The sequence below is a fragment of the Erpetoichthys calabaricus genome, chromosome 8, assembly GCF_900747795.2.
Source record: "Erpetoichthys calabaricus chromosome 8, fErpCal1.3, whole genome shotgun sequence".
NCBI lineage: Eukaryota > Metazoa > Chordata > Cladistia > Polypteriformes > Polypteridae > Erpetoichthys > Erpetoichthys calabaricus.
In genome coordinates, this window is record NC_041401.2 from 128,780,266 (window position 1) to 128,806,335 (window position 26,070).

Consider the following 26,070-nt stretch of genomic DNA (forward strand, 5'->3'; position numbering starts at 1 on the left):
TTACATGATGAGATGTTGAAACAACGGCATTACACTTACTATAGTTTTCTGACGGGGTAACTCATTTCAAACCATCATTCAAGTCAGCAGCAAGATAATATTAGGTTTAACATCAAAGCAATTCAATACGATAATGCAAGGGCTGTGGACCTTCTCGCAATCGCAACAAATAACTTCAAAATTCCCCTCGTAAACTAATTGAACTGTTTGGTTGAAAACTCGCACGTTTACTTTCACGTCTTGTTTCTCATGCGGATGTTACGTCAATTTGGAACCCGTCCAAAAAGCCTTAACTACGCCGTTTCCAAGGACGCTTCGCCGGAAGTATGGCTGCTGATGGGAAAGTGCGAAAAAGTTCTCGGTTTTACGTCGGAGAGGTGAAGAAAAATCTTCGTGATGGTAAGAGATGTATAACTATATTTATATTTTCTGGCAAGTAGGTATTATGTGATAAAATAATACGTATTAGTCTTTACCGAACCCAGACATTTTTGCGACGCCGCTAAGCATAACCTGTAACTGAAATGCATTCATATCATGGTACTATAGTACTGTATAGTTGTATTTCCTTCACGCATTTTAAGTGTCACGCAAATGATATGAAGTAGGTTGATATTCAAAAATTCTGAAATACTTTACTAGCAAAGTAATATAGTTTAATAAAATAAAGTAAAATTGTACAAGCAGTTAACATCCGAGTTGTTAATTACTCTGTTTTCCTGACTTCCTCGGTTACCCCTATAGGCCTAATAATTAATTAATTAATTAGTTTCAACATTTACATGGAAGGCACCAGTAATGCCCCGAGGTCATTTGTAGTGTCAGTTTTGCAATGTCATGCAGTTACTCTTTCAGGTTTCTGCACTTTCACAGTATTAACGTATTGAGTAGTTTCAGCTTGCTTAATTAAATTTAAAAAATTTACGTAAAATCCTTGCAAATTTCTTTTAACTTACCCGTTTATTGGCAGGGTCTTTCTAATAACAACAGCATTAAAATAATTATTGCATGCTTGTTGCATAAGTTTTGAATATCTAAAGTGCTTACTAGTGTTTATTCCTCTTTTCTGTTCAGGTGAGAAAAAAATCATCTTAGTTTTAATCTAAATGAACAAGAGTTGCATGTGTTAATGTCAGGGTCATTCAATCAGCTAGCTCAGTGCAAATGTAATCTGGCACATGAGGACATTCCACCAATAAGAAGTCTCTGTGCATTGCTAGAACCTGGCCAGATTGTATCATTTAACAGTAATGTTCCATCCAGGGTTCATCCCCTGGCTGCAGAATAAAATGATGTTTTATGTCTGTTTTGTTCATTTTTGTTTCTTTGATTTATGTTAATCATGTTTTGTACTTTTGTTTATGATGTGCTTTATTCTTTGTTTTCTATTTTGTTAATTGTTAAATGTAAGTTGCCTGTGTTATTTTACATTTTTTTATGGATGGTCCCAGAAGAGGCAAGGCCACCTGCCAATCAACACCAGTAACTGCCATCCTCCCTATAATTCCATGAAGCATCCAACTGCAGAGCCACAGAGCCATGCATCACTCTCTCTTTAATATCAATCACATTGGCACCTCAAAACTAGCCCCAGTGTGAGTGTCATTGTGGTAGTAACTCAAAATCGTACTCAGTAGCTTGTATGGGCCCCATGTACTTGTATGCATGCCTGACAATGTCGGGGCATGCTCCTAATGTGATGACGGATGGTGTCCTGAGGGATCTCCTCTCAGATCTGGACCAGGGCATCACTGAGCTCCTGGACAGTCTGAGATGCAACCTGGTGGCATCGGATGGAATGAAACATAATGTCCCAGAAGTGTTCTATTGGATTTAGGTCAGGTGAGCGTGGGGGCAAGTCAATGGTATCAATTTCTTCATCCTCCAGGAACTGCCTGCATACTCTCGTCACATGAGGCCAGGCATTGTCGTGCACCAGGAGGAACCCAGGACCCACTACACCAGCATAGGGTCTGACAATGGGTCCAAGGATTTCATCCTGATACCTAATGGCAGTCAAGGTGCCATTGTATAGCCTGTAGAGGTCTGTGCGTCCCTCAATCGAAATGCCTCCCCAGACCATCACTGACCCACCACCAAACTGGTCATGCTGAACGATGTTACAGGCAGCATAACGTTCTCCACGGCTTCTCCAGACCTTTTCATGTCAGTCATGTGTGCTCAGGGTGAACCTGCTCTCATCTGTGAAAAGCACAGGACACCAATGTTGGACCTGCCAATTCTGGTATTCTATGGCAAATGCCAATTGAGCTCCATGGTGCTGAGCAGTGAGCACAGGGCCCACTAGAGGATGTCGGGCCTTCAGGCAACCTTTATGTAGTCTGTTAATTGTTTGGTCAGAGACATTCACACCAGTTGTGCTGGGAAACCCAGCCAACCTTCTGGCAATGGCATGTATGTGCCATCCTGGAGAGGTTGGACTACCTGTGCCACCTCTGTAAGGTCCAGGTATCACCTCATGCTACCAGTAGTGACACTGACCATAGCCAAATGCAAAACTAGTGAAAAAAACCGTCAGAAAAGATGAGGAGGGAAAAATGTCAGTGGCTTCCACCTGTTAAACCATTCCCGTTTTGTGGGTCGTCTCATTGTTGCCCCTCTAGTGCACCCGTTGTAATTTCATTAATACCAAAGCAGTTGAAAATGATTAACAACCCCCTCTGCTACTTACCAGTACTGACCAGATCAATATCCCAGAGGTTTCATTGACCTGATGCTATACTCTGATTAAAAAGTGTTCCTTAATTTTTTTTGAGCTATATCTATATATATTTATTTATTATTATAGAGATAAGTAGTTATATATTTCACTGTAATAACCATTATTAATAACCAGGTATATTATAAAATATACAAGGATTGGTATCGCTTAATCTGTGTATTCATTTCGCTTCTCCCTATTTGAAACTCTACATCATAAATATAAATCAATTTTCAATAAACCGGGATAAGTTAAAATTATTTCCTATCCTGTATATTATGTTTTTTTAAACTGGAAAAATATCTGAATTCCAAGAAAAAGCCCTTGGTAGGAATATGCAAAGCTCCACGTAGTGTCTCAGGCTAGAATTAACTCCATAATGTCTTCAGGTGTGTGAAAGCAGCACTAACTGACATCTTGATTAGTATAACCTGATACTACAATATACTGTATTTAATATGACTTTTGCAATTTCATTAAAGTTGTTTAACTTTTCAGGTAAGATCTAAAGATAATGAAATGATGCTGGACAGAGGGCTGTGACCAAAATGATGATTAATTTCCCCTTGGGATTAATAAAGTATCTATCTATCTATCTATCTATCTATCTATCTATCTATCTATCTATCTATCTATCTATCTATCTATCTATCTATCTATCTATCTATCTAAAACATATTTTCTTTAGAACATTAATTTTTCCATTCATGTTCAATGCTTGGTTATCCTGGTCAGAGGTGTGGGGTATTGGAATATTGATCTGCAACAATGGTATAGTTAATATTACAGTGCTGACTGAAACCTCAGAAACACAGGGAGTGAATATACAGTGGTGTGAAAAACTATTTGCCCCCTTCCTGATTTCTTATTCTTTTGCATGTTTGTCACACAAAATGTTTCTGATCATCAAACACATTTAACCATTAGTCAAATATAACACAAGTAAACACAAAATGCAGTTTTTAAATGATGGTTTTTATTATTTAGGGAGAAAAAAAATCCAAACCTACATGGCCCTGTGTGAAAAAGTAATTGCCCCCGTGTTAAAAAATAACCTAACTGTGGTGTATCACACCTGAGTTCAATTTCCGTAGCCACCCCCAGGCCTGATTACTGCCACACCTGTTTCAATCAAGAAATCACTTAAATAGGAGCTGCCTGACACAGAGAAGTAGACCAAAAGCACCTCAAAAGCTAGACATCATGCCAAGATCCAAAGAAATTCAGGAACAAATGAGAACAGAAGTAATTGAGATCTATCAGTCTGGTAAAGGTTATAAAGCCATTTCTAAAGCTTTGGGACTCCAGCGAACCACAGTGAGAGCCATTATCCACAAATGGCAAAAACATGGAACAGTGGTGAACCTTCGCAGGAGTGGCCGGCCGACCAAAATTACCCCAAGAGCGCAGAGACGACTCATCCGAGAGGTCACAAAAGACCCCAGGACAACGTCTAAAGAACTGCAGGCCTCACTTGCCTCAATTAAGGTCAGTGTTCACGACTCCACCATAAGAAAGAGACTGGGCAAAAACGGCCTGCATGGCAGATTTCCAAGACGCAAACCACTGTTAAGCAAAAAGAACATTAGGGCTCGTCTCAATTTTGCTAAGAAACATCTCAATGATTGCCAAGACTTTTGGGAAAATACCTTGTGGACTGATGAGACAAAAGTTGAACTTTTTGGAAGGCAAATGTCCCGTTACATCCAGCGTAAAAGGAACACAGCATTTCAGAAAAAGAACATCATACCAACAGTAAAATATGGTGGTGGTAGTGTGATGGTCTGGGGTTGTTTTGCTGCTTCAGGACCTGGAAGGCTTGCTGTGATAGATGGAACCATGAATTCTACTGTCTACCAAAAAATCCTGAAGGAGAATGTCCGGCCATCTGTTCGTCAACTCAAGCTGAAGCGATCTTGGGTGCTGCAACAGGACAATGACCCAAAACACACCAGCAAATCCACCTCTGAATGGCTGAAGAAAAACGAAATGAAGACTTTGGAGTGGCCTAGTCAAAGTCCTGACCTGAATCCAATTGAGATGCTATGGCATGACCTTAAAAAGGCGGTTCATGCTAGAAAACCCTCAAATAAAGCTGAATTACAACAATTTTGCAAAGATGAGTGGGCCAAAATTCCTCCAGAGCGCTGTAAAAGACTCATTGCAAGTTATCGCAAACGCTTGATTGCAGTTATTGCTGCTAAGGGTGGCCCAACCAGTTATTAGGTTCAGGGGGCAATTACTTTTTCACACAGGGCCATGTAGGTTTGGATTTTTTTTTCTCCCTAAATAATAAAAACCACCATTTACAAACTGCATTTTGTGTTTACTTGTGTTATATTTGACTAATGGTTAAATGTGTTTGATGATCAGAAACATTTTGTGTGACAAACATGCAAAAGAATAAGAAATCTGGAAGGGGGCAAATAGTTTTTCACACCACTGTAGAAAGCACCTTATGTTTCTGTCAGACTGAGGTTCATATTTTAGTGGGTCTTAATGCTTCATAGTTTATGAAAGTGTATTCAAATAATAATCATTTATTACAGTAACAGACTTTAATCTTTGTAATAACAAATAATACAGTTCTATGCAGTACCTTTATTGTTTAAAAAACTGTTTTAAGTATATGTGTAAGGAGTGTCTTATAGTGCTGTCACTGTGCTGACTAAACTGTTAATGATAAAGAAATAAACTGTATCAGTTTACTACATAAAGTTGAGTTGGTTTTCTCAGATAACACCTCTAACATGTTTGTGCAATTGTGAAATACATGTATTTTCTAGGATATGGCTTCTATGTGTATCCAAACAGTTTTTTTCGTTATGAAGGAGAATGGAAATTGGGCAAAAAACATGGTAAGGATTTTTATTTTACTGTTTATATAAAAAAAAAAAATTCACTTGTTTTATGTTCAAAATGAGAAAAAATACATCCACTACTTTCAAGCAACCAATCAAAAAAAAAAAAATAACAAAAAAAAGATTCACTTAAGAATCAGAATTTGCACTCCCAAATAGTTCATCACAAGGCCATTTTCGGTAAATTGTGGAAAATTATGAAATGATCCCATCTATTGCAGGTGTACAGAACCTGATACTAGACACATCCCTATTAATTTAATGGATCAGTGCTGTTGCATTGCAACTTTAGGACACTGTCTACTTGAAGTTTACACGTTCTCCCCTTGTACGTATGGGTTGTTCTTCAGATAATTTAGTTTTCCCCCAATTTTCTAAGGATGTGTTCTTTAAGTTTATTTGTGACTCCAAATTGACCCTGCATGATGTAAAGAATTTGAATATGTGGACCAAGTGGTTATGGGGAATGGATAGAATTGTTTATTTTGTAGACATTTTGCACATCTCATGCAATGATTTGCCAAAATAATTTTGCTAAGATTATATTTTTTCAAGTATACTATTAAATAGTAATTAAAATTAATAAAGAAGGCAAATATTTGTTGGTGCATTTCAAAGTTTCATTTTTTTTGTTTTTTGCTGGCACACTTGATCTTGTCTAGTGCAAGCTGAACCACATATAGTAAAATCTGTTCCACAGTAAGGTTACGTTAGAGTGGAAAAGTTTATGAAAAAATGTAATAAATTTTCCTTCAATTAAGATGCAAACAAACCAAATCTTGGAGTTCCAACCTAATGCTCAATACCCATTGTATCCAGTTGTACACATGAAGACTGTCTTATACATTTAATGTGTTTTTTTTTTATGCATTTTTTCTTGCAATGTTTGAATTGTGAAAAGAGGAAAATAGTATTTCCTTTAGTGTTTGTTTCTTCATTTTTTTTCATTTATCTAAATGGCAATGCATCTTTATCATGCCTCACTGTGACTATAACTGCTCTTTTTATCTATATAGCCAAGTTTGAAGTTTTCCTTCATTTTAGTAATTTTGGTGTGTATTTGGTGGTGATGGGGAGGGGTTGTTGATGATTATAATATTTCTTGAGCTTTTGTAAAAGATACCCCTTTGGGACAAATAAAATTCTGTCTATCTATGCAAATGCCAACTCACTTGAGTAATGTTACTACACATGGTTGGGCATTTTTGGCTGTATATTGAAACTTGATTATGTTGTGATTTTCTGTCCAGATCTTTTTCACATTTGCATCTTTCAGATTTTTATAGGCTTTTTTTTTGTTAATAACAGGGAATGGAAAATTGGTAATGAAAGATGGCAGTTACTACGAAGGAGAATTTAAGGATGGAGAAATTAACGGGAATGGCTTGCGATATTGGGCATCCACAGGTAAGCATTAGCCACTCTGCTGATTACTGAAGCCTATTGTATTTTTGTTATATGTTCGGATTATGTGACTGACTGACACTCCGTGAACTAGTCAAGTATTAGTCTTTCAAGCTGTCAGAATAGGTGTGCATCTGCTGTAGTTATTTAAGATAAACAAAAAGCATGTCCTGTAGATATGCTTTGGATTTTTGTTTGACTTGATAATATAACTGATTTTCAACGACAACAACATTTATTTCTATAGCACATTTTCATAAAAAGCATGTAGCTCAAAGTGCTTTACAAGAAGTTAAGAAAAAAACAGCAAGAAAAAGAACTACAAATTAGAAATAAATACGTTTATGAATGAATAAATAAAATACCACAAATAGTAAGTAAGAATAAATCCATAAACAACATTAAATAATATAGATATACAAGTAATAGATGAAGTAGAGTCCTCAATTATGGATTAGTTTTTAAATATCTAATTTTTATAGTGATACGTCTGATGTTATGGTCAAAAGGACAGAAAAAAGAAAAAAACTTCAGCTGGTGAAATAATGGAGGAATAACAAATCTGCAGGGGTTTCAAGGCCACAAGACTTCCCAGCCCCACTGGGCAATTTATTGTTATGTATTACAGAAAATAGACACAAATGTACATACAGACACAAGACCTTAAAACATACAATTTTTCTGTATTTTTCTATAATTAAGGCTCAAGGTCTACTTCCCTTTTTAGTTTTCGTTCAGAGTATTGTACTCCTTAAGAAACATTGTTCTTCAACAGGCTTTTAAATAATCTTGCAACACTTCTGAGCTAGCTAGTCAGATGGGTGAAACTTAAGCATTTTCTTATGAGTTGTGCAGTGCCCATTATTATTATCTTTTTTAACTGCAGTTGTAGGTGCTGTTTTTCGCAGAGTGCCTGTGTATATGACATCAAAATTCAGCTTTGGGACGCAGTGCAGCTGTATAGTAGATGCTGTGTTTAGGATGAAAATGAGAAATTTTCACCTCAATTTAAATTTTCCATTCATATTTGGTGAAAACAGAATTTATACTGTAAGTAAAGATTTCTTCATCACAGACAGGTTAGTAATTCCAGCTTAAAAAGCAAGACATGAATGAATATACAGTACATCCTTCATCCTCACAATGCAGTTATGCACAGTATCCTAAGAACAAAGCAGTAAAAAAACACTCTTTGACAGTTCTTGTTATCCAAAGGGTTGGAGACAGTGCTTTGCCCTGAAGTTCAAGTTTCACTGGGTTATTTGGTATATTCATTTTCTTCTTGTGAGTTTTCATTAATTGTTGTTTTCTTTTGTATAAAATGTTTTTCTTTGTGTTTTTGTTTTATTTAGTTAACATACAGTGCATCCGGAAAGTATTCACAGCACATCACTTTTTCCACATTTTGTTATGTTACAGCCTTATTCCAAAATGGATTAAATTCATTTTTTTCCTCAGAATTCTACACACACCACCCCATAATGACAACATGAAAAAAGTTTACTTGAGGTTTTTGCAAATTTGTTAAAAATAAAAAAATTGAGAAAGCACATGTACAGAAGTATTCACAGCCTTTGCCGTGAAGCTCGAAATTGAGCTCAGGTACATCCTGTTTCCCTTGATCATCCTTGAGATGTTTCTGCAGCTTAATTGGAGCCCACCTGTGGTAAATTCAGTTGACTGGACATGATTCGGAAAGGCACACACCTGTCTATATAAGGTCCCACAATTGACAGTTCATGTCAGAGCACAAACCAAGCATGAAGTCAAAGGAATTGTCTGTAGACCTCTGAGACAGGATTGTCTTGAAGCACAAATCTGGGGAAGGTTACAGAATAATTTTTGCTGCTTTTGAAGGTCCCAATGAGCACAGTGGCCTCCATCATCCGTAAGTGGAAGATGTTCGAAACCACCAGGACTCTTCCTAGAGCTGGCCGGTCATCTAAACTGAGCGATCGGGGGAGAAGGGCCTTAGTCAGGGAGGTGACCAAGAACCCGATGGTCACTCTGTCAGAGCTCCAGAGGTCCTCTGTGGAGAGAGGAGAACCTTCCAGAAGGACAACCATCTCTGCAGCAATCCACCAATTAGGCCTGTATGGTAGAGTGGCCAGACGGAAGCCACTCCTTAGTATAAAGCACATGGCAACCTGCCTGGAGTTTGCCAAAAGGCACCTGAAGGACTCTCATACCAGGAGATAGAAAATTCTCTGGTCTGATGAGACAAAGATTGAACTCTTTGGTGTGAATGCCAGGCATCACGTTTGGAGGAAACCTGGCACCATCCCTAGAGTGAAGCATGGTGGTGGCAGCATCATGCTGTGGGGATGTTTTTCAGCGGCAGGCACTGGGAGACTAGTCAGGATAAAGGGAAAGATGACTGCAGCAATGTACAGAGACATCCTGGATGAAAACCTGCTCTATAGCGCTCTTGACCTCAGACTGGGGTGATGGTTCATCTTTCAGCAGGACAACGACCTTAAGCACACAGCCAATTTATCAAAGGAGTGGCTTCAGGACAACTCTTTGAATGTCCTTGAGTGGCCCAGCCAGAGCCCAGACTTGAAGCCGATTGAAAAAAATGAATTTAATCCATTTTGGAATAAGGCTGTAACATAACAAAAGGTGGAAAAAGTGATGCGCTGTGACTACTTTCTGGATGTACTGTATATCTGTGTTTCTGGTGTTTCTGTGTGCAATATTATGTTCTCTTACTTCCCTTATATTTTGTAAGTGATAACCCAAGATGCAGGGCAACTCTGATGTCACCACTCCTGGCTATTTAGGTAACAGCAGAAGAAGTGTAGGAGTGGTGATTATAGTTGTGAAGAGGTTATTTGTAAGAATTTTTTTCTTCTTCTCAGAGTTACTGCTTTTTTGATTATTTTTGCTGTGCTTTTTGAATTATTCTTATGGATTGTGTATTGGGACTTGTCTACTGTTGATTTTCTTTTTAGGTAACTTCATTTTGCTCTTTTCAGCTTTTTCTTGTACTTTTCCTTACTTTATTTAAACCATAATTTATTTCTTGGTTTGGTTTGTCACTTCAAGCCAATTTTTAAGGCTTCCTTTCCCTAGGAGACATCATAGATATTTTAGGTCTGTTAAAGGTATTTTGAACTTTAATGCCAGTTTTCCCATTTCTGGCCCTGATAGGCCGCAGCCTCTGGCAGTATTGCGGGGGCTGTCAGGATTGTGGTGAAGTTGATTTAGACAGAACAGTGGAGATCCTGGCCTGCACTGCTGTTTATTTGAAGGCCTCACACCATTTTTATTATGGCACTGACTCCATTTCATAACACAGAGATATTTGATTGGCATGGTTGGAGTAAGAGTGTGCTTTGTGTTCTGTTTTCATTGCACAGTGTGTTTTCTGATGCCATTCTCGGTTATCCTCTCTTGCTAGCGTAAAATATTTATGCTGAGGATTATTTGTCAAGTAACCCTGTGCTTCAGCAAGGTGAATTGCTTTAAAGCATGTTCTTGCTTACCTTGTACACCTCAATTTCCTTCACTAAGGCTAGACTACAGCACCCATGAAATACTTCACCTAATGGTGTCTTGATGTGTTTCACTGACAGAGAGATGCATGTTAGTAGTGTCATGAGTGTTGTGATCTATTTAAAATATTTTTACTAGGTTTTAGGAATGGTTTGTGGGTAATCACAGAGCGTAAATTTGGAGAATGTGATAATAATTTCTAGGAATTTATGTTTCAGCTAGGGTTTATGTGACAGATGGTCTGTGGCTTTAGGCAGATTTTAAGTAATCGTGGCCCGAGACATGCAGGTTCCAATCTAGGGGTGGGTATGCACGATTGCGCTGTGCTCCACGCATGATGGAGGTGCCCGACTGATTGAGTATGCATGGGCAAGTGCAAGTGTCAGTCAGGTGCCTCATTATTGTTGAGGAGGGAATGACATCTCACACCTGTGCCCCATTAGAAGAGGAGCCTGAATGGAACAGAAGAGGAAAAACAGAGAGAGAGAGTGGAGAAAGTGGAAATAGAGAGCCGTGAGAACAGCCTTGGGTGTGGAGAGGCAATATGATTGTTGCCCATGCAGAGGAGCAAAGTATAGGCGCTCTAGAGGTGGCTCTTCCCCATTAATTTTTTTGGTTGTAAAGTGGTGGTGATTAAGGTGAAGTCCTAGTCCCAGGAATTGGTGGTAAGACAAGGGAGCGTGAAGTATGACGGGAGGATTACTGACTATGGGTGGTCTGGCTGGAGCTGCATGAGGCAGCTAAGATGGGAGTCGGGGGCTGAGGACCGTGGCTGGTGGTGTCTCTGCTGGCTGTGCAAGCAATGGGTGAGCTGGGGAAATGAAGATGGAGTTGTGTTGGTCTCATCTGACAGAACATTATGGACCTGATGACTGTTAGTTTTACTATTGTTTTAGGTCTGCATTGTAACTCGTGGACTGTCGCTGTTTTCATGGATTATTTGTTTGTTTATTTTTGAAGATGACACTGTACTATTTGAACACTATTTGTTTAACTTTGTTTTAAATAAAAGCACCTGAGCACTTGTACACCTACCTCTTGTGGTGTTATGGGTCCACAGCTCTCCCACCAAAGGCCGTTTTTATTTAAATAAATAATCGGCGCGCTCGTGGCATAGCGAGGGGGTGTGGTGGCTATAGCAAGCCGCAGGGCGATCTGCGGTGTGGGCGTTTTTCACCTAAGTGCACAGGTGAGAGACTGCCCACATCCGTGATCGTTCCTGTGGCTAATGGGCTGCAGCTGTTATGTCCTATGATGCGGGTTCAGCTCCATGCTCCCATCGGCTGTTAGGGAGCCCTTGAACCCAACACCATCGGTAATGTCGCCGATGAGCTAGACAGTGAGGCAATAAACAATTGAGCAAGAGGATGGTTAAAAAGTGCAAAGTGCTTTTATTAACATAAATCGAAACAAAGTCCACAAAGTGCAACAGTGCAGTGTTCAAAGTCTCCATTAAATAAATAATCCAATAAAATGAAACGTGGAGGTTAAAAACAATAGAAAAACTCTTCTAAAAACCACGATGTAAAATAGTACAGGAAGTAATGTTAAAATCAAAAACCCGGTGTCTTCTGTTTTCATGGCGGCTCCCCTGCTACACCCATCTGGTCTGATCTACAGGAGAGTCGCCTACCTGCAGGATCAGCTGCCCTTCAAACAGGTCCGGTAGCCCTCCGTTCCTTGGCTTCGTCGGGCTCCCAACCGGACCGAGACTTGGGATATTTCCCAGCGGCCAAGGCGCTCATGCTGGGACTACAACTGCCCAAAGCCTTCTCGACTTCCGCTCCTAGCAACGGCCAAGTCGATACTTCTACTGGTCACTCCAGCTACTTAGTCGCTCAGCTGGAGCGACCGCTTCTTTCAGCCCCACTGAGTGTCGGCCAAACACTCCTCTCGTAGGCTCTCCTCCCAGCTGCCTGCTTTCTCATATGCGAGCCCGTTTTTGCTCGCTCGCACACTCGCTCTCCTTCCTCACACCGGCTTTCTCCACCTGCTTCCTGTCTTCTCCTACAACCTCCGTTTCTTTCGTTTTCTTTTTACTTCTTTTCTTTCTTTTCATTTTTACCTCTCTACCTTCTTTACTTTTTACTTCTCCTCTCTAACCGACTCGCGCTTCTCTTTATATTCAGAGAGGACATAGCAGCTGCAGCCCATTAGCCACAGGAACGATCACGGATGTGGGCAGTCTCTCACCTGTGCACTTCGGTGAAAAACGCCTACACCGCAGATCGCCCTGCGGCTTGCTACAGCCACCACGCCCCCTCGCTAAGCCGCGAGCGCGCGATTATTTATTTAAATAAAAACGGCCTTTGGTGAGAGAGCTGTGGACCCATAACACCACACTTTGTAAGATATTTTTGGTATATTTTGGGACTTTTATTACACTTTGAACTTTAAAAGCCAGTTTGCAATTTTGGACCTGCTTAAGCTGATGGGCGGAGTGGTGGCTCTGAGGCTAGGGATTTGCACTGGTAAGGTGACCAGTTCGAATCCCATAAACGCCAAAGGTGGCTCTACTTCTTTGGGCCCTTGAGCAAGACCCTTAACCTGCAATTGCTTTGTCCTGGGTATGACGTTAATCTGCATCCAGCCTTGCATGTAGGCCATCCAACCCCCAGGGAAAAACACTCCAGCCACCATAAAAAAACCTCACACTGTTCCACTCCATCTGAACTAGTGTGGTGCTGAGGTGTCACCCATTGCATGGCTGCACTTGGGTCTTAATCTGAGATCCTGAGTTCGTTTGTCATGTGGTGGGTGCAGCAAAGCACTGTGTCAGTGCGTGCTCCTAACCTCTCACCTCCTCTGTTAGGCTGAAGACTGTTATATGATAAAAATATTCTTTGTGATTTTGACAGACAAAACAGGAAAAAAAAATCCAAGTCTCTTATCCTTATATTAATAATTTCAGTCAGTTTCCACATCTATGTGAATATTAAAGTCCACACTAAATAAACGGTGGCTCTGAGGCTAGGGATCTGCACTGGCAATCGGAAGGTTGCCGGTTCAAATCCTGTAAGATGCCAAAAGGGACTCTGTTCTGTTGGGCCCTTGAGCAAGGCCATTAACCTGCAATTGCTAAGCTCTTTGAGTAGTGAGAAAAGCGCTATATAAATGCAAAGAATTATTATAATCTATAGCTGGCTCAGATTAAAAAGATGGTAAATTCTATAACTGAAAGTTAATTAGTACTATATACTGTATGTGCTATGGAATTTTCTGTTTTAATGTCTACTATGAACACCTCAAAGTATCTGAAATTGACTACATTTCTGGAAACTGTACTAATATTCTCAACTTGTGAAGGAAGATAAAAATCATTTCATGCTGCCTCCACTAAAGCAGCGGTTCTCAACCTGTGGGTCGCGACCCCGTTGGGGGTCGAATGACGATTTGCCAGGGGTCGCCTAAGATCATTGGAAATATGGGTTTTGTCTATTCTAATGTGTAAAACTTGTTATTGTACAGATTACATTACATTGGTAGTTACTAGTTTTTTATTATAATTGTCATTCGAGGATAGATGTTGCAGACAATTGAATCAGAATAATTTCAAATGTTTTAATTTTTCATAACTTTATTATTTTTAACGGTTTACATTACTGTACACAGTTTTACGTAACGTCACGCCGTTGCGGGGATTTACACATTTCATGACGTAATTGAAATCTCATCCGTTTCTAATTAGTAAAGCATAAACAAACGTTTTATAGTCCGTGTTATTGAAGCTATTGTTATATAATATTTTCATTAGCGAACCAACCCATGACACTGGTTCATGTAGAGAAGAACGTTAAGAAAAGAAAATATAGTGGCAATTTTTTACAATATGGTTTTACTTCAATAGTTACAGCAGGAATTGAGAATCTGCAATGTGTTATTTGTAATGAAGTTCTATCAGCCGAATCTATGAAGCTGAACAAACTGAAACGTCATTTTGATAGCAAGCATCCGAGCTTTGCCGGCAAGGATACCCAGTATTTTAGAAGCAAAGCTGACACTGACACTGGCGGCAAGTACCACCAACAAAACGTGTTAGCTGTTGAAGCTTCATATTTGGTGGCTCTCAGAATTGCCAGAGCTATGAAACCTCACACCATTGCTGAAGATTTACTGTTGCCAGCGGCCAAAGACATTGTTCGAGTTATGAATTTGTTACGAAATTGAGTGCAATTTCCTATCTAATGACACTGTTGAAACGACAATTACTGCACGTGATGTATTTGACACAATTGGTTGATTTCTGAAAGAGCATAAGATCTCTTGGGAAAAGGTTTGTGGTGTTTGCACAGATGGTGCTCCAGCTATGCTAGAATGTCGATCTGGATTTCAACGTTTGGTGCTGAATGAGTCACCAAAAGTCATCGGAACTCACTGTATGATTCATCAACAAATATTAGCAACGAAGACGCTGCCACAAGAGTTACAAGAAGTAATGAAAAGCGTCGAAAGTTCCGTCAATTTTGTAAAAGCGAGTGCTTTAAACGGTCGACTGTTTTCGAAACTTTTTAATGAGTTGGATGCGTCCAACAATGCTCTGCTATTTCACACTGAAGTGAGATGGTTGTCGAGTGGAAAAGTTTTAAAACATGTTTTTGATCTTCGTGATGAACTAAAAACGTTTCTTAATCAGAAAGCAAGACCGCAGTTCGAAGCACTTTTCAGCGATGAAGTGCAGAAAATAGCTTACTTGGTGGACATCTTGAATGAGTTAAATTTATCACTGCAAGGACCAAATGCAACATGCCTCGATTTGTCTGAAAAGATCCGATCATTCCAAATGAAACTTCAGCTTTGGCAAAAAAAAATTGGATGAAAATAAAATTTATCTGCTTTCTTTGAGGAAAATAACATCGAACCTGACAAAAGGATTACAATGATAATTTCTGTGAAAGAACACTTGCACATGCTTGCGGACGAAATTTCATCGTACTTTCCAAATCTACCTGACACCCCGTTTGCACTTGCCAGAAGTCCATTCACAGTCAAAGTTGAAAATGTTCCTGAGACAGCACAAGAGGAGTTAATTGAACTCATTAACAGCGATGCAGCGAGAAATGATTTATCTTCAATGTCGGTTACAAAATTCTGGATCAAGTGTTTGCAGTCATATCCTGTTCTGTCTGAGACTGTGTTGCGCCGCCTTCTTCCATTTCCAACAACATATCTTTGCGAAACAGGGTTTTCCAGCTTGTTGGTTATCAAGTCTAAATACAGAAGTAGACTTGTTGCAGAAGATGATCTTCATTGTGCTCTTGCAAAGACTGCCCCGAGAATTTCTGATCTGGTGAGGAAGAAGCAGCCTCAACCTTTGCACTGACGTTGGCTTTTTACGCGTACTGTCGCAACAATTTTGTAGCAATGTAGTTTACCGTTGTTATATTAAGAATGTTACCCATGCTACGCCATGCTTTTCACATAAGTATACAACATGAATACGGTGAATACAGTTCAATACACAATGAAGAAAAACAATAAATGTAAGTCATAAAGACAAAATTTATTTGTTATTAGAAATACATATTTCACAATATATAATTTCATATTGTTTTTGTTATTAATCACTACACTTTAATTATGTTCGATTTGTAACAATGAAAATACATCCTGCATATCAGATATTTACATTACGATTCATAACAATAGCAACATTACAGTTATGAAGTAGCAATGAAAATAATTTTACAGTTGGGGTCGCCACAGCATGAGAAATTGTATTAAAGGGTCGTGGCACTAGAAAGGTTGAGAACCGCTGCACTGAAGGAATAGTGTTCAATTTAGAGAGGCAGATTTCTATCTTAATTTTGATGGTTCTACTTTAAGAAAAAATCAAGTGACACATGATGGAAACTACAAAGTCTAGTTGGAAAAATTCTAGTGTATGATGTAGCATCAGTGCTTTACTCATTGCTGTAGGTTTGATCCTATAATTCTTGGGAGTACAGTGGAACCTCGGTTCACGACCATAATTCGTTCCAAAACTCTGGTCGTAAACCGAAGTAATTTCCCCCATAGGATTGTATGTAAATATAATTAATCCGTTCCAGATGGTAAGAACTGTATGTAAATATATTTTTTTAAAGAGTTTTAAGCACAAATATAGTTAATTACACCATAGAATGCACATTGTAATAGTAAACTAAATGTAAAAACATTGAATAACACTGAGAAAACCTTGAACAACAGAGAAAACTAGCATTGCAAGAGTTTGCGCTATAGCCTTACAACCCGATCGCTGTATAAACACTTTTTTTTTAATGAGTTTTAAGCACAGGGGGGAAAAAAAGGAACATTTGAACAAATCTGAACTTTATTTAAAAATTAACCACAAGCAACCAAGAAAGTAACATTGCAGCCGTTCGCGCTATAGCCTTACAACCCGATCGCAGGGAAAAAAAATGAACATTTGAAAAATCCGTAACTTAATAAACAACCAAGAAGAGTAACATTGCAACAATTCACGCTACGAACCGAAAAATGAACATTTGAAAAATCCGTAATACAAAAACTAACCATAAACCACCAAGAAAACTAACCTTGCATGAGTCGAGTTCTGAGGTTACAGTGCTTAGAAGCCATGGTTAACTGCAAAAGCACACGAAATACTGTAGAGCACAAAGAGTTCACAGGTAAAGCACGCATGTCTGACTGAGAACAATGAACAGGGAGAGGCTGAACACGTGTTTAAATACAGTAATCAGCACGTATGAACCGGAAGGGAAATGAAATAGAGCACAAAGAGTTCACAGCGAAAGCACGCACGCACGTGCAAGCACGCACGCACGTGCAAGCACGCACGCACGTGCAAGCACGCACGTCTGACCGAGAACAATGCAACACGTGCGGAAATCATTGGCGCGCACAAACTGAAAGGGAAACTGGCTTGTTCGTATACTGAGTGTGGTCGTGAACCGAGGCAAAAGTTTGGCGAACTTTTTGGTCATAAATGGATTTGCATGTGTACCGAGACGTTCGTGAACCGAGGTTCCACTGTATCTGTCTAGTATAAACCACATGTACTATGCAAGTGTTTGGATCAGAAGTGCTGACTGAAAATGACAAAACAGATTTTTCTCATATTCCCCCTGCAGGTAACACATATTCAGGACAGTTCTGCTTTGGAGAACTGCATGGACATGGTGTAATGCAGTATGGCAATGGTGGGCAGTATGAAGGAGAGTTCTCATATGGATTAAGAGAGGGTAAGTTTTACCTAATAGAGGAGCTTAACCTACATTTACATGCAGACTGTAACAAAGATGTTTGGGCAACCTATAACTGTGCTCATGTACCTTTAGAATTAACACAGTCTAAATTAAACTGTATCTCTGAATGGTCATCTTTATTAGGTCTACCTCTCGGTATCCTTGTCTACACTCTCTTCCTTTTGATGACAGGTGAAGTAAATTAATTACTATTACTCAAAAATGGCTGTCTACTTTCACAAAATTTTGTATATGTATTATTGTTCATGCAATTTAAAATATAGGCTTCATGGAGTTTCACCATGCAATTCTCAGAAACAGATGAATGGATGTTCATAAAATTTTCCATGTATATTATTATCCCAACTTAACATGCACAGTTGGTTGAGTTTCAAAAGAAGGAGTTTAAATAGTGGCTGTTATGGTGGTTCAATAGCGAGAAGAACACAAAAACTGGTAGTTTAGCCCAGCTTATATGCCATATTATTTACTCAATTATTCAACCAGCCATCCAATTTATTAATGTGGGATTAAACCTCTGTTAGTGAAACCACACTAAACCAGGAAATACAAAGAAGTAGCATTCATGGTTCCAACAAAACAAGGAGTTACCATAATTATGGAATCCAATCATGCACAAATAGAACAAATTCTTGACTCGGAGCAGTGCATTTGATAGTTATCAGAGATGTATTGTAAAAAAAAACCAAAAAAAAAAACTGGTTGGGCACTTGCATTTCAGCTAGCAATGATAAGAGTTTACATTTAAAAAAACCTAAATATACAGTATGTTATCTTAATCCATTGGAGAGCTATACCCATACTCTGGGCTACTCATCCATAAAATTAAAGTATTTCAAGTTAGAGAAAATTGATTAAAAGGTAATTACTGTTTCTGGCTTAAAATTTAAAATTTGTTATAACACAGACCACTTTTTAAAAAAAAAAAAAAAAAAAAAAAAAAACTGTATAGCAGAAGGGTTGCTTGAAAAATAGTTCATTCTAGACTCTGTTCCATTCCAATATAAAATGTAGGTTAAGCCACTGCTCTGACACCAGTGCTTGTCAGTTTCATTTTACAAAGTTAAGTGGAGAAGTAAGCGGAATTCAGCTCTCCAATTAAAGTTTTGGTTGTAGCTCATTTCTTGGGATTATTTGCAAAAAACTGTAACCCTTCACCTGCTTGCTCATATATTGTATTGCTTTATTTCTATTTCTTCATGTTCCAGCAGGACTCTGAACCACTCCAGCTGTATTACGCAAAGCATTAAACCTTATTCCAGCAACAAAACTGTAAAATATTTATACTGGGGTAAAAATATATAGAATATTGCCAGAACAAGTCTTAATAAACGAGCTTAGTTTTTACTTAGCTTATTTAGGTAGTTATAATAGCTAGTAATAATAGGTACTGCTTTTAGGTCATATCTGTTATAGTTCAGTGCCATAGTTATCTAACATCGACAAAGCAGGTTACACTATTTTTGTTTTATTTTAGTGAGAAGATGGTAAATGTACTGTAAGGTGTGTACAGTAATCCCTCCTCCATCGCGGGGGTTGCGTTCCAGAGCCACCTGCGAAATAAGAAAATCCGCGAAGTAGAAACCATATGTTTATATGGTTATTTTTATATTGTCATTCTTGGGTCACAGATTTGCGCAGAAACACAGGAGGTTGTAGAGAGACAGGAACGTTATTCAAACACTGCAAACAAACATTTGTCTCTTTTTCAAAAGTTTAAACTGTGCTCCATGACAAGACAGAGATGACAGTTCTGTCTCACAATTAAAAGAATGCAAACATATCTTCCTCTTCAAAGGAGTGCGTGTCAGGAGCACAGAATGTCACATAGATAGAGAAAACAATCTCTAGCAAACAAATCAATAGGGCTGTTTGCCTTTTAAGTATGCGAAGCACCGCGGCACAAAGCTGTTGAAGGCAGCAGCTCACACCCCCTCCGTCAGGAGCAGAGAGAGAGAGACAGAGACAGAGTTTGTTTTTCAGTCAAAAATCAATACGTGCCCTTCGAGCTTTTAAGTATGCGAAGCACCGTGCAGCATGTCGTTTCAGGAAGCAGCTGCACAAAAGATAGCAACGTGAAGATAATCTTTCAGCATTTTTAGACGAGCGTCCGTATCGTCTAGGTGTGCGAACAGCCCCCCTGCTCAATCCCCATACGTCAGGATCAGAGAAAGTTAGCGCAAGAGAGAGAGAAGAGTAAGCAATCTAGCTTCTCAGCCATCTGCCAATAGCGTCCCTTGTATGAAATCAACTGGGCAAACCAACTGAGGAAGCATGTACCAGAAATTAAAAGACCCATTGTCCGCAGAAATCAGCGAACCAGCAAAAAATCCGCGATATATATTTAAATATGCTTACATATAAAATTCGCGATGGAGTGAAGCCGCGAAAGGCAAGCGCGATATAGTGAGGGATCACTGTATTTACAACATTTGAGCTGTAATTAAGAATGCTACTATTGAGACTAAAAGGCATTTAGAGAGGAATATAGCAGATAAGGTGAATTATGACTGAAAGATTTTTTTTTTAGTAATTAAAGGAATAGTCATGGAGCAGTTGAAGTGCATCAGGAATGCTAAAGGGGAATTAAAAAAATGCAGATAGTGTAATAGCAGATGCTCTAAACTCATATTTTTCTGAGGTCTTCACTTGTAAGGAAGTAGATAACATTCCAGGGTTAAAAGTGACTACTAAAGAGGAACTGACGAATTTGGAAATTGTAGAGGGAGAAGTACTGCTTAGAATAAATTGGCACAAATCACCAGGACCAGATAATATTTACTCTTGATTTCTTAAGGAGGTTAGTGAGTACATATATAAACCCTTGATGCAGATTTTTAGGAAATCGCTACACAACTGGGGAAATTCCAAAGAGCTGGAAAATGGCAATCCCGTTGTATAGAAATTGAGACAAGGTAGTCCTAAGCAACTATTGGTCGATAAGCTTAACAAGCATTACAGGAAAATATATTAGAAGAAATTATTAAGGATAAGAGTGTGCAACACATGGCAAGAACATTCAGCATGGTTTCAGAAGAGGGAGGTCATTATTTACCAAATGTTGGAATTCTATGAGGAAGTAACAAAATATGATCAAAGTGGAACATATGATATTTTATCTTTGATAAGGTGCCACATGAGAGGTTAGGCATCAGACTAAAAGAACTGGCAGTATATGGGTGCACAATTGGCTCAGACACCGGGAGCAGAAGGTTATGGTGCGATAAACCCCATCAGAAGTGGCTGATGTTAAGAGTGGCATTCTACAGGGGTCAGTGCTAGGGCTACTGTTATTATTAATATACATTATATAAATGATTTTGATAGGAATATAAGTAACAAGCTGGTAAAGTTTGTAGATGATACCAACATTAACAGATAATCTGGAATCCATTAAATCATTACAGAGGGACTTGGACAGCATACAGGCCTGGGCAGATTTGTGGCAGATGAAATTTAATGTTGGTAAATGTAAAGTATTCCATGTAGGAAGTAAAAATGTTAGGTTTGAATATACAATGGGAGGTCTGAAAATCGAAAGTACACCTTTATGAGAAGGATTTAGAATTCTTGGACTCAACACTGTGAACTTCCAGACAGTAGTCAGAAGCAATTTAGGAGGCTAACCGAATGTTAGGTTATATAGCAGTCCAAGGAGGTTTTACTCAAGCTTTATAATAAATGGTGAGGCTTCATTTGGAGTATTGTGTACAGTTTTGGTCACCAGGCTACACAATGGACATACTGTAGCAGCATTGGACAAAGTCCAGAGAACAGCAACTAGGCTGATTTCAGGGCTACAGGGGATGAATTATTAGGAGAGGTTAAAAGAGCTAAGCCTTTTCAGTTTAACCAAAAGAAGATTAAGATGAGATGTGATTGAAGTATTTAAAGTTATGAAGGGAATTAATACAGTGGATTGAGAATGTTATTTTAAAATGAGTTCATCGAGAACAAGGGGACACCGTTGGAATCTTGTCAAGAGTAAAACATTAAGAAGTTTTTCTTTACACAGAGAACCATAGACGTATGGAATAAGCTATCAAGTAGTGTTATGGACTTTAGGGACTTAAAATTAGACTTGATGTTATTTTAGAAGAAATAAACTGGAGAGGACTGGCAAGCTTTTTTGGGCTGAATGGCCTGTTCTTATCTAGATTGCTCTAATGATAAATGCAACTGGACTTCTGTACATCATATTTGTAGTCCGACATCATTGCTACAGTATAATTGGCAACTTATATAAATGTACTAGCCAACCCGCGCACCGCATAATAATGTATTGATGAGTGAACACTTCCATAAAGACACAGTTGTCCAAATGGGGTGGGTTTGAGGATATGACTGTTGGTTAATGAAAAGATGGAGCTCTGGAGAGGGCAACATACAATAGTCCGTGACTGACAATTGGAGGACCGCCGTCACATGCTCATTCAGCGATTCACATCCGCGACAAACATGATTTTTCTTAGATGGTCCTGCCGCGTCCACCCTTGTTCTCAAAGCATACACACCACCTGGTCATGTGCCCGCTCGCAAGAGCAACTCACAGAGATCCGCCCACCAACTCTAAGACCATGGTGTGTAAAACAGTTTGCGATGGTGGACGTGGTCGTGCGTCATAACCGAAAAGAATAATGAAAAGTCAATGTGGCTCAGAGGTGCATGTGGAGTGTAGCAGAGACGAACGCGAATGATGCCCTGTTTTGTGAGTTGCTGCGTCCGAGTTGGTGGGCGTGGCTCTGTGAGTTGTAGTCGTATCCAATGGTCTTAGAGTTGGTGGGCGTGGCTCCGTCTTGCGTGCTTCCATGGGTGTCTTGCTTGCGCTGGAGGCGGCTTAGTGAATTATATATATAGATTCCAGGTACTGACAAATTTAGAAATAATCATGCGTGTCTTCTCGCTATAGTTTTACAAGCATTCGTAACCAGTTCTCTGCTTATAGGGCCAGTGCTCCTATCATAAGTCAGTTGCACTGGGCACCAATGGAGAACTTTGTTTTACTTCTAAGACTTAATTGTGATATTAGGGTGTGTTTTCCAGTGCAGGCTTACTCCACCTACGTTTTGATATTGAGATTTGGAGAATTGTTAATTTGTTGGATTTAGAGAATTGCTTATTTGTGTACACGTATATGCTATAGACTAAAATGATTTAAAACTCTCCAGTGTCAATGCTCTGTGTATGTTTACCTGCAAGTTGGAGTTAACTGAAATAAAAGATTTTTTTTTTCTCTGCCTAGTGAAATGGGTGATTTGCAAAAAGCACAGTGTAAAGGTAATTGAGAAATATTCTGGCAGTAAGGAAAGTGTAGACCTTTGTGTAGGATGACAGGCCAGCTGGAGCAATATCTGAAAAGAAATACAGAGTACGTTTGGAAAAGTAATTTTGGGCACATTTTATCCAATTAATATACAAATATTTTAATATTTACAATGTTTGCATTGATGAGCGGAAAAGCTTTTGTGATTCTTATGTTTCAGCAGGTAAGTAGACAAACATGCAACCTCATGGCAGGATTTGGTTTCTTTTAATGGGGCCAGGTCATATGAGACTATTACTGACATATGATGTTAGAAAGGCCTACTTTTCATTCTCCGGACACAATTAAAAATTAATTCTCAGCAGCTTCTGCACAAAATTATGGATGTAGCAACTAGCTTAATGGAGTTACACTACTCCATTGTAAGCTTCAAGAGGGTTTAATATTAACGCACATTGAGAAGTTTGTAACCACATACAGAAAGGCCCATTCGGATGTTTTGGCTGAGGATGACAATATGAAGGTTTCATGATCCTTTTGAGTGCTTTATTTAATATCTGTTGAATACATGGAATGCCAGGCCCAACCAGTGGATGTGAGGATGCAGATAAGTTGGAGTATGTCCTACTCAATGAGATCCTGAAGAGCTTTGTATTCTGGAATTTAAGCTCTTGCCCTAAGTGAAAACACACTCTCCGATTAATTAACTACTGTAAAAAGTAATAATTATTTGCTTATGGAGTAAAGAAAAAATGAATGTGATTAGTGGGAAACTGGTTTTCAAGGAATTAGAAAGGAAAAATGTTATTTATATTACAACAGCCAAGGCTATAGAATTTCTTTTGATCTTGACTTTTCACTTAATGAATTCTGTATAGTTCTGGAAAAAATCCCAGCTGAGTATTAATACATTGAAGGAGATGCTATTTGTCCGTGTCAGTTTTGGAATGAAAAAAACTGCAGTTTCTATAATAACGCATCGAAGTAAAAAAGTATCATTGAGAAAGATTTCTAAAAGTGGAAAATACCCTTTCCGGTAAATGTGCTGACCCTGCATATAGTGAAATCAAGGTAGAATTAAATCAATAGTCCCTGAAACCGTGATACTTGAGTGCAAACTATTATACTAACTTAAATCTCACATTTTAAAAACATTTACAGTATCAGCATTAAAGCAAAATAAGACTAAATATATACATTGTAATGTATGAGTATCAGGATTGCCCTTCGATTCCCGGATATGTGTTCTGTGACCACTAAGGCACATTGCAGCACTCCAAAGCCAGACACAACTGCACAGACACAAGTCTGTTTATTTTCCCATGTACCTATCCAAAAGACTTCAACATTAGCATAAACGCAACACAATTCTTCTTTTCTGTCTTTCTTCTTCCACTCCTCCAGGTGAACTTTGTCCGTCCTTCATATCGGACTCCAACTTGCCTGGATGAGGTTGAGTGGCTTCTTTTAAGCTTGGACCTGAGAGTAATTTTGGTGTTCGGTCATAGCCCATTAGAAGCACTTTTGGGTCAAACTGAAGACTGAAAAAGTAGGGATTACTAAGCCCGGCAGCTCCCCTGGCGGCACCTGCAGAACCCAACAGGGCTGCCTAATGGGACTACAGGTCCTGGCATTCCCTGCAGATGTCCGTGTGGGAATCCTAGCCCATGGATGCTGCCATCTAGTGTATCAAGGGAGCATGCAGTCCTGACAAGTTGTCTCCATCTGTCCTTGCATTGCACTGGCTTCCGGACCAGGTAAGGATCCTAAACCTGTCCCAGCAGAAATGCCAGTGTACCCACTTTCATATTGGCATCTTGGGGAGGACTCCTGGCCAAAGTAGGATGATCCTTGCCTTCCTTTTCTTGCTGCTGAAGGGCTGGCCTACCATCTGGGTAAGGAATCTTGCCCTATCCCGGCTGGGACAGCTGCCCACATGCACCATCCATCACAGTGTCAAAAAGCTTTTCCATATCCAGAAAACAACAGCACATGTGTGCAATGCTACTGGTTCAGTGCAAAAAAAAAAAAAAACAATGTTTGTGAATGAATTCAGTCTTTTTTTGTTTGTTGTTGTTTAGTAGTGCAAAGAAGCATTCTTTAACTCTCATTCATTTGTCTAAATCCTTTAAAATATAAAATATTAGCTGTAAACAAAGTATAGCCAGTCTTCCAGAATTGCTTCCAGAATAAGTACTGTAGTTAACCACACTCCTGAGATTGAAAAGTTAACAACTACAATATGTAGTCATTGCTGGCATGTTGATGCTGGCTGAGGCAAGTCATACTGTATTTGTGCTACTCAACCCCCTTCATTTATATCCTTACTAGGAATGATTTCATACACTTAATTCATGTACAATATATGAACATTGTTCATAATAAAATACTCCCACAACACTGTACCTCTTCAGAAATAGACAAATTAATAAAAAAATATTTTTGGAAAAGTGTTAAAAAAGGGTTCCCTTCAAATCAATAAAATATGCAAACTAGTCAATAAAAGCAATGGAAATGTATAAATTGCTAACTGCTTCTGTTTGAGCAATGTATATCTTTTACTGAGTTGCGAAAATAGAATACAAAAATGAAACTCGGTTATTTAACTCATCCTTCACGCTTCACATTTTGGCAGTATCAAAACTCTGTCCTGTAAGCTGCAAGGCACCTTCTCTTTCTAACTAAACACTTGTATCGCAAAGTTAATCCGTATCTGTGATTGGTATCTTGAGAACATTCCAGAAATTAGCAAACTTTTTTACAAGATGACAATCAATATATGCACAATATATGTGAAACATCTGGGAAATTAATGCTTATTTTTCATAGAAAATTGGGTGGGAAAGTGCAGTTTTCATTGAGTTACCTTGAATAATGTGTGCTATGCAAAGATTTGAAATTTTAAAATCCTCCAATTAAAAAGCATTGGTAAATTTTCAAACTTGTCTCATGTAACCGAGAAACATTCTTTACGATGTCAGTAATTGATTAGTTTACTGTTTCAAATTTAACTTGAAAGCTGTTGCTTCATCTTGTGTGTGTGTATGTATGTATGTAGTTATGTGTACTGCCTGCAAGAACCTCTGCTACATCAGC

The 26,070-nt window shown here is 38.8% G+C and overlaps 1 protein-coding gene across 1 annotated transcript in view; it reads left to right on the forward strand.

Annotated features, from left to right (window-relative positions):
• Positions 1 to 280: 280 nt before the first annotated feature.
• LOC114656603 (MORN repeat-containing protein 1-like) overlaps positions 281 to 26,070 on the forward strand; it is a gene marked incomplete at its 3' end in the record, with an annotated part of 83,977 nt that continues 58,187 nt past the window's right edge. The window contains exons 1-4 of the mRNA XM_028808241.2: positions 281 to 399; positions 5,509 to 5,580; positions 6,892 to 6,990; positions 17,577 to 17,687. Of these exons, the coding sequence (XP_028664074.2) occupies positions 327 to 399; positions 5,509 to 5,580; positions 6,892 to 6,990; positions 17,577 to 17,687 (355 nt within the window). The remainder of the gene's footprint in view (positions 400 to 5,508; positions 5,581 to 6,891; positions 6,991 to 17,576; positions 17,688 to 26,070) is intronic.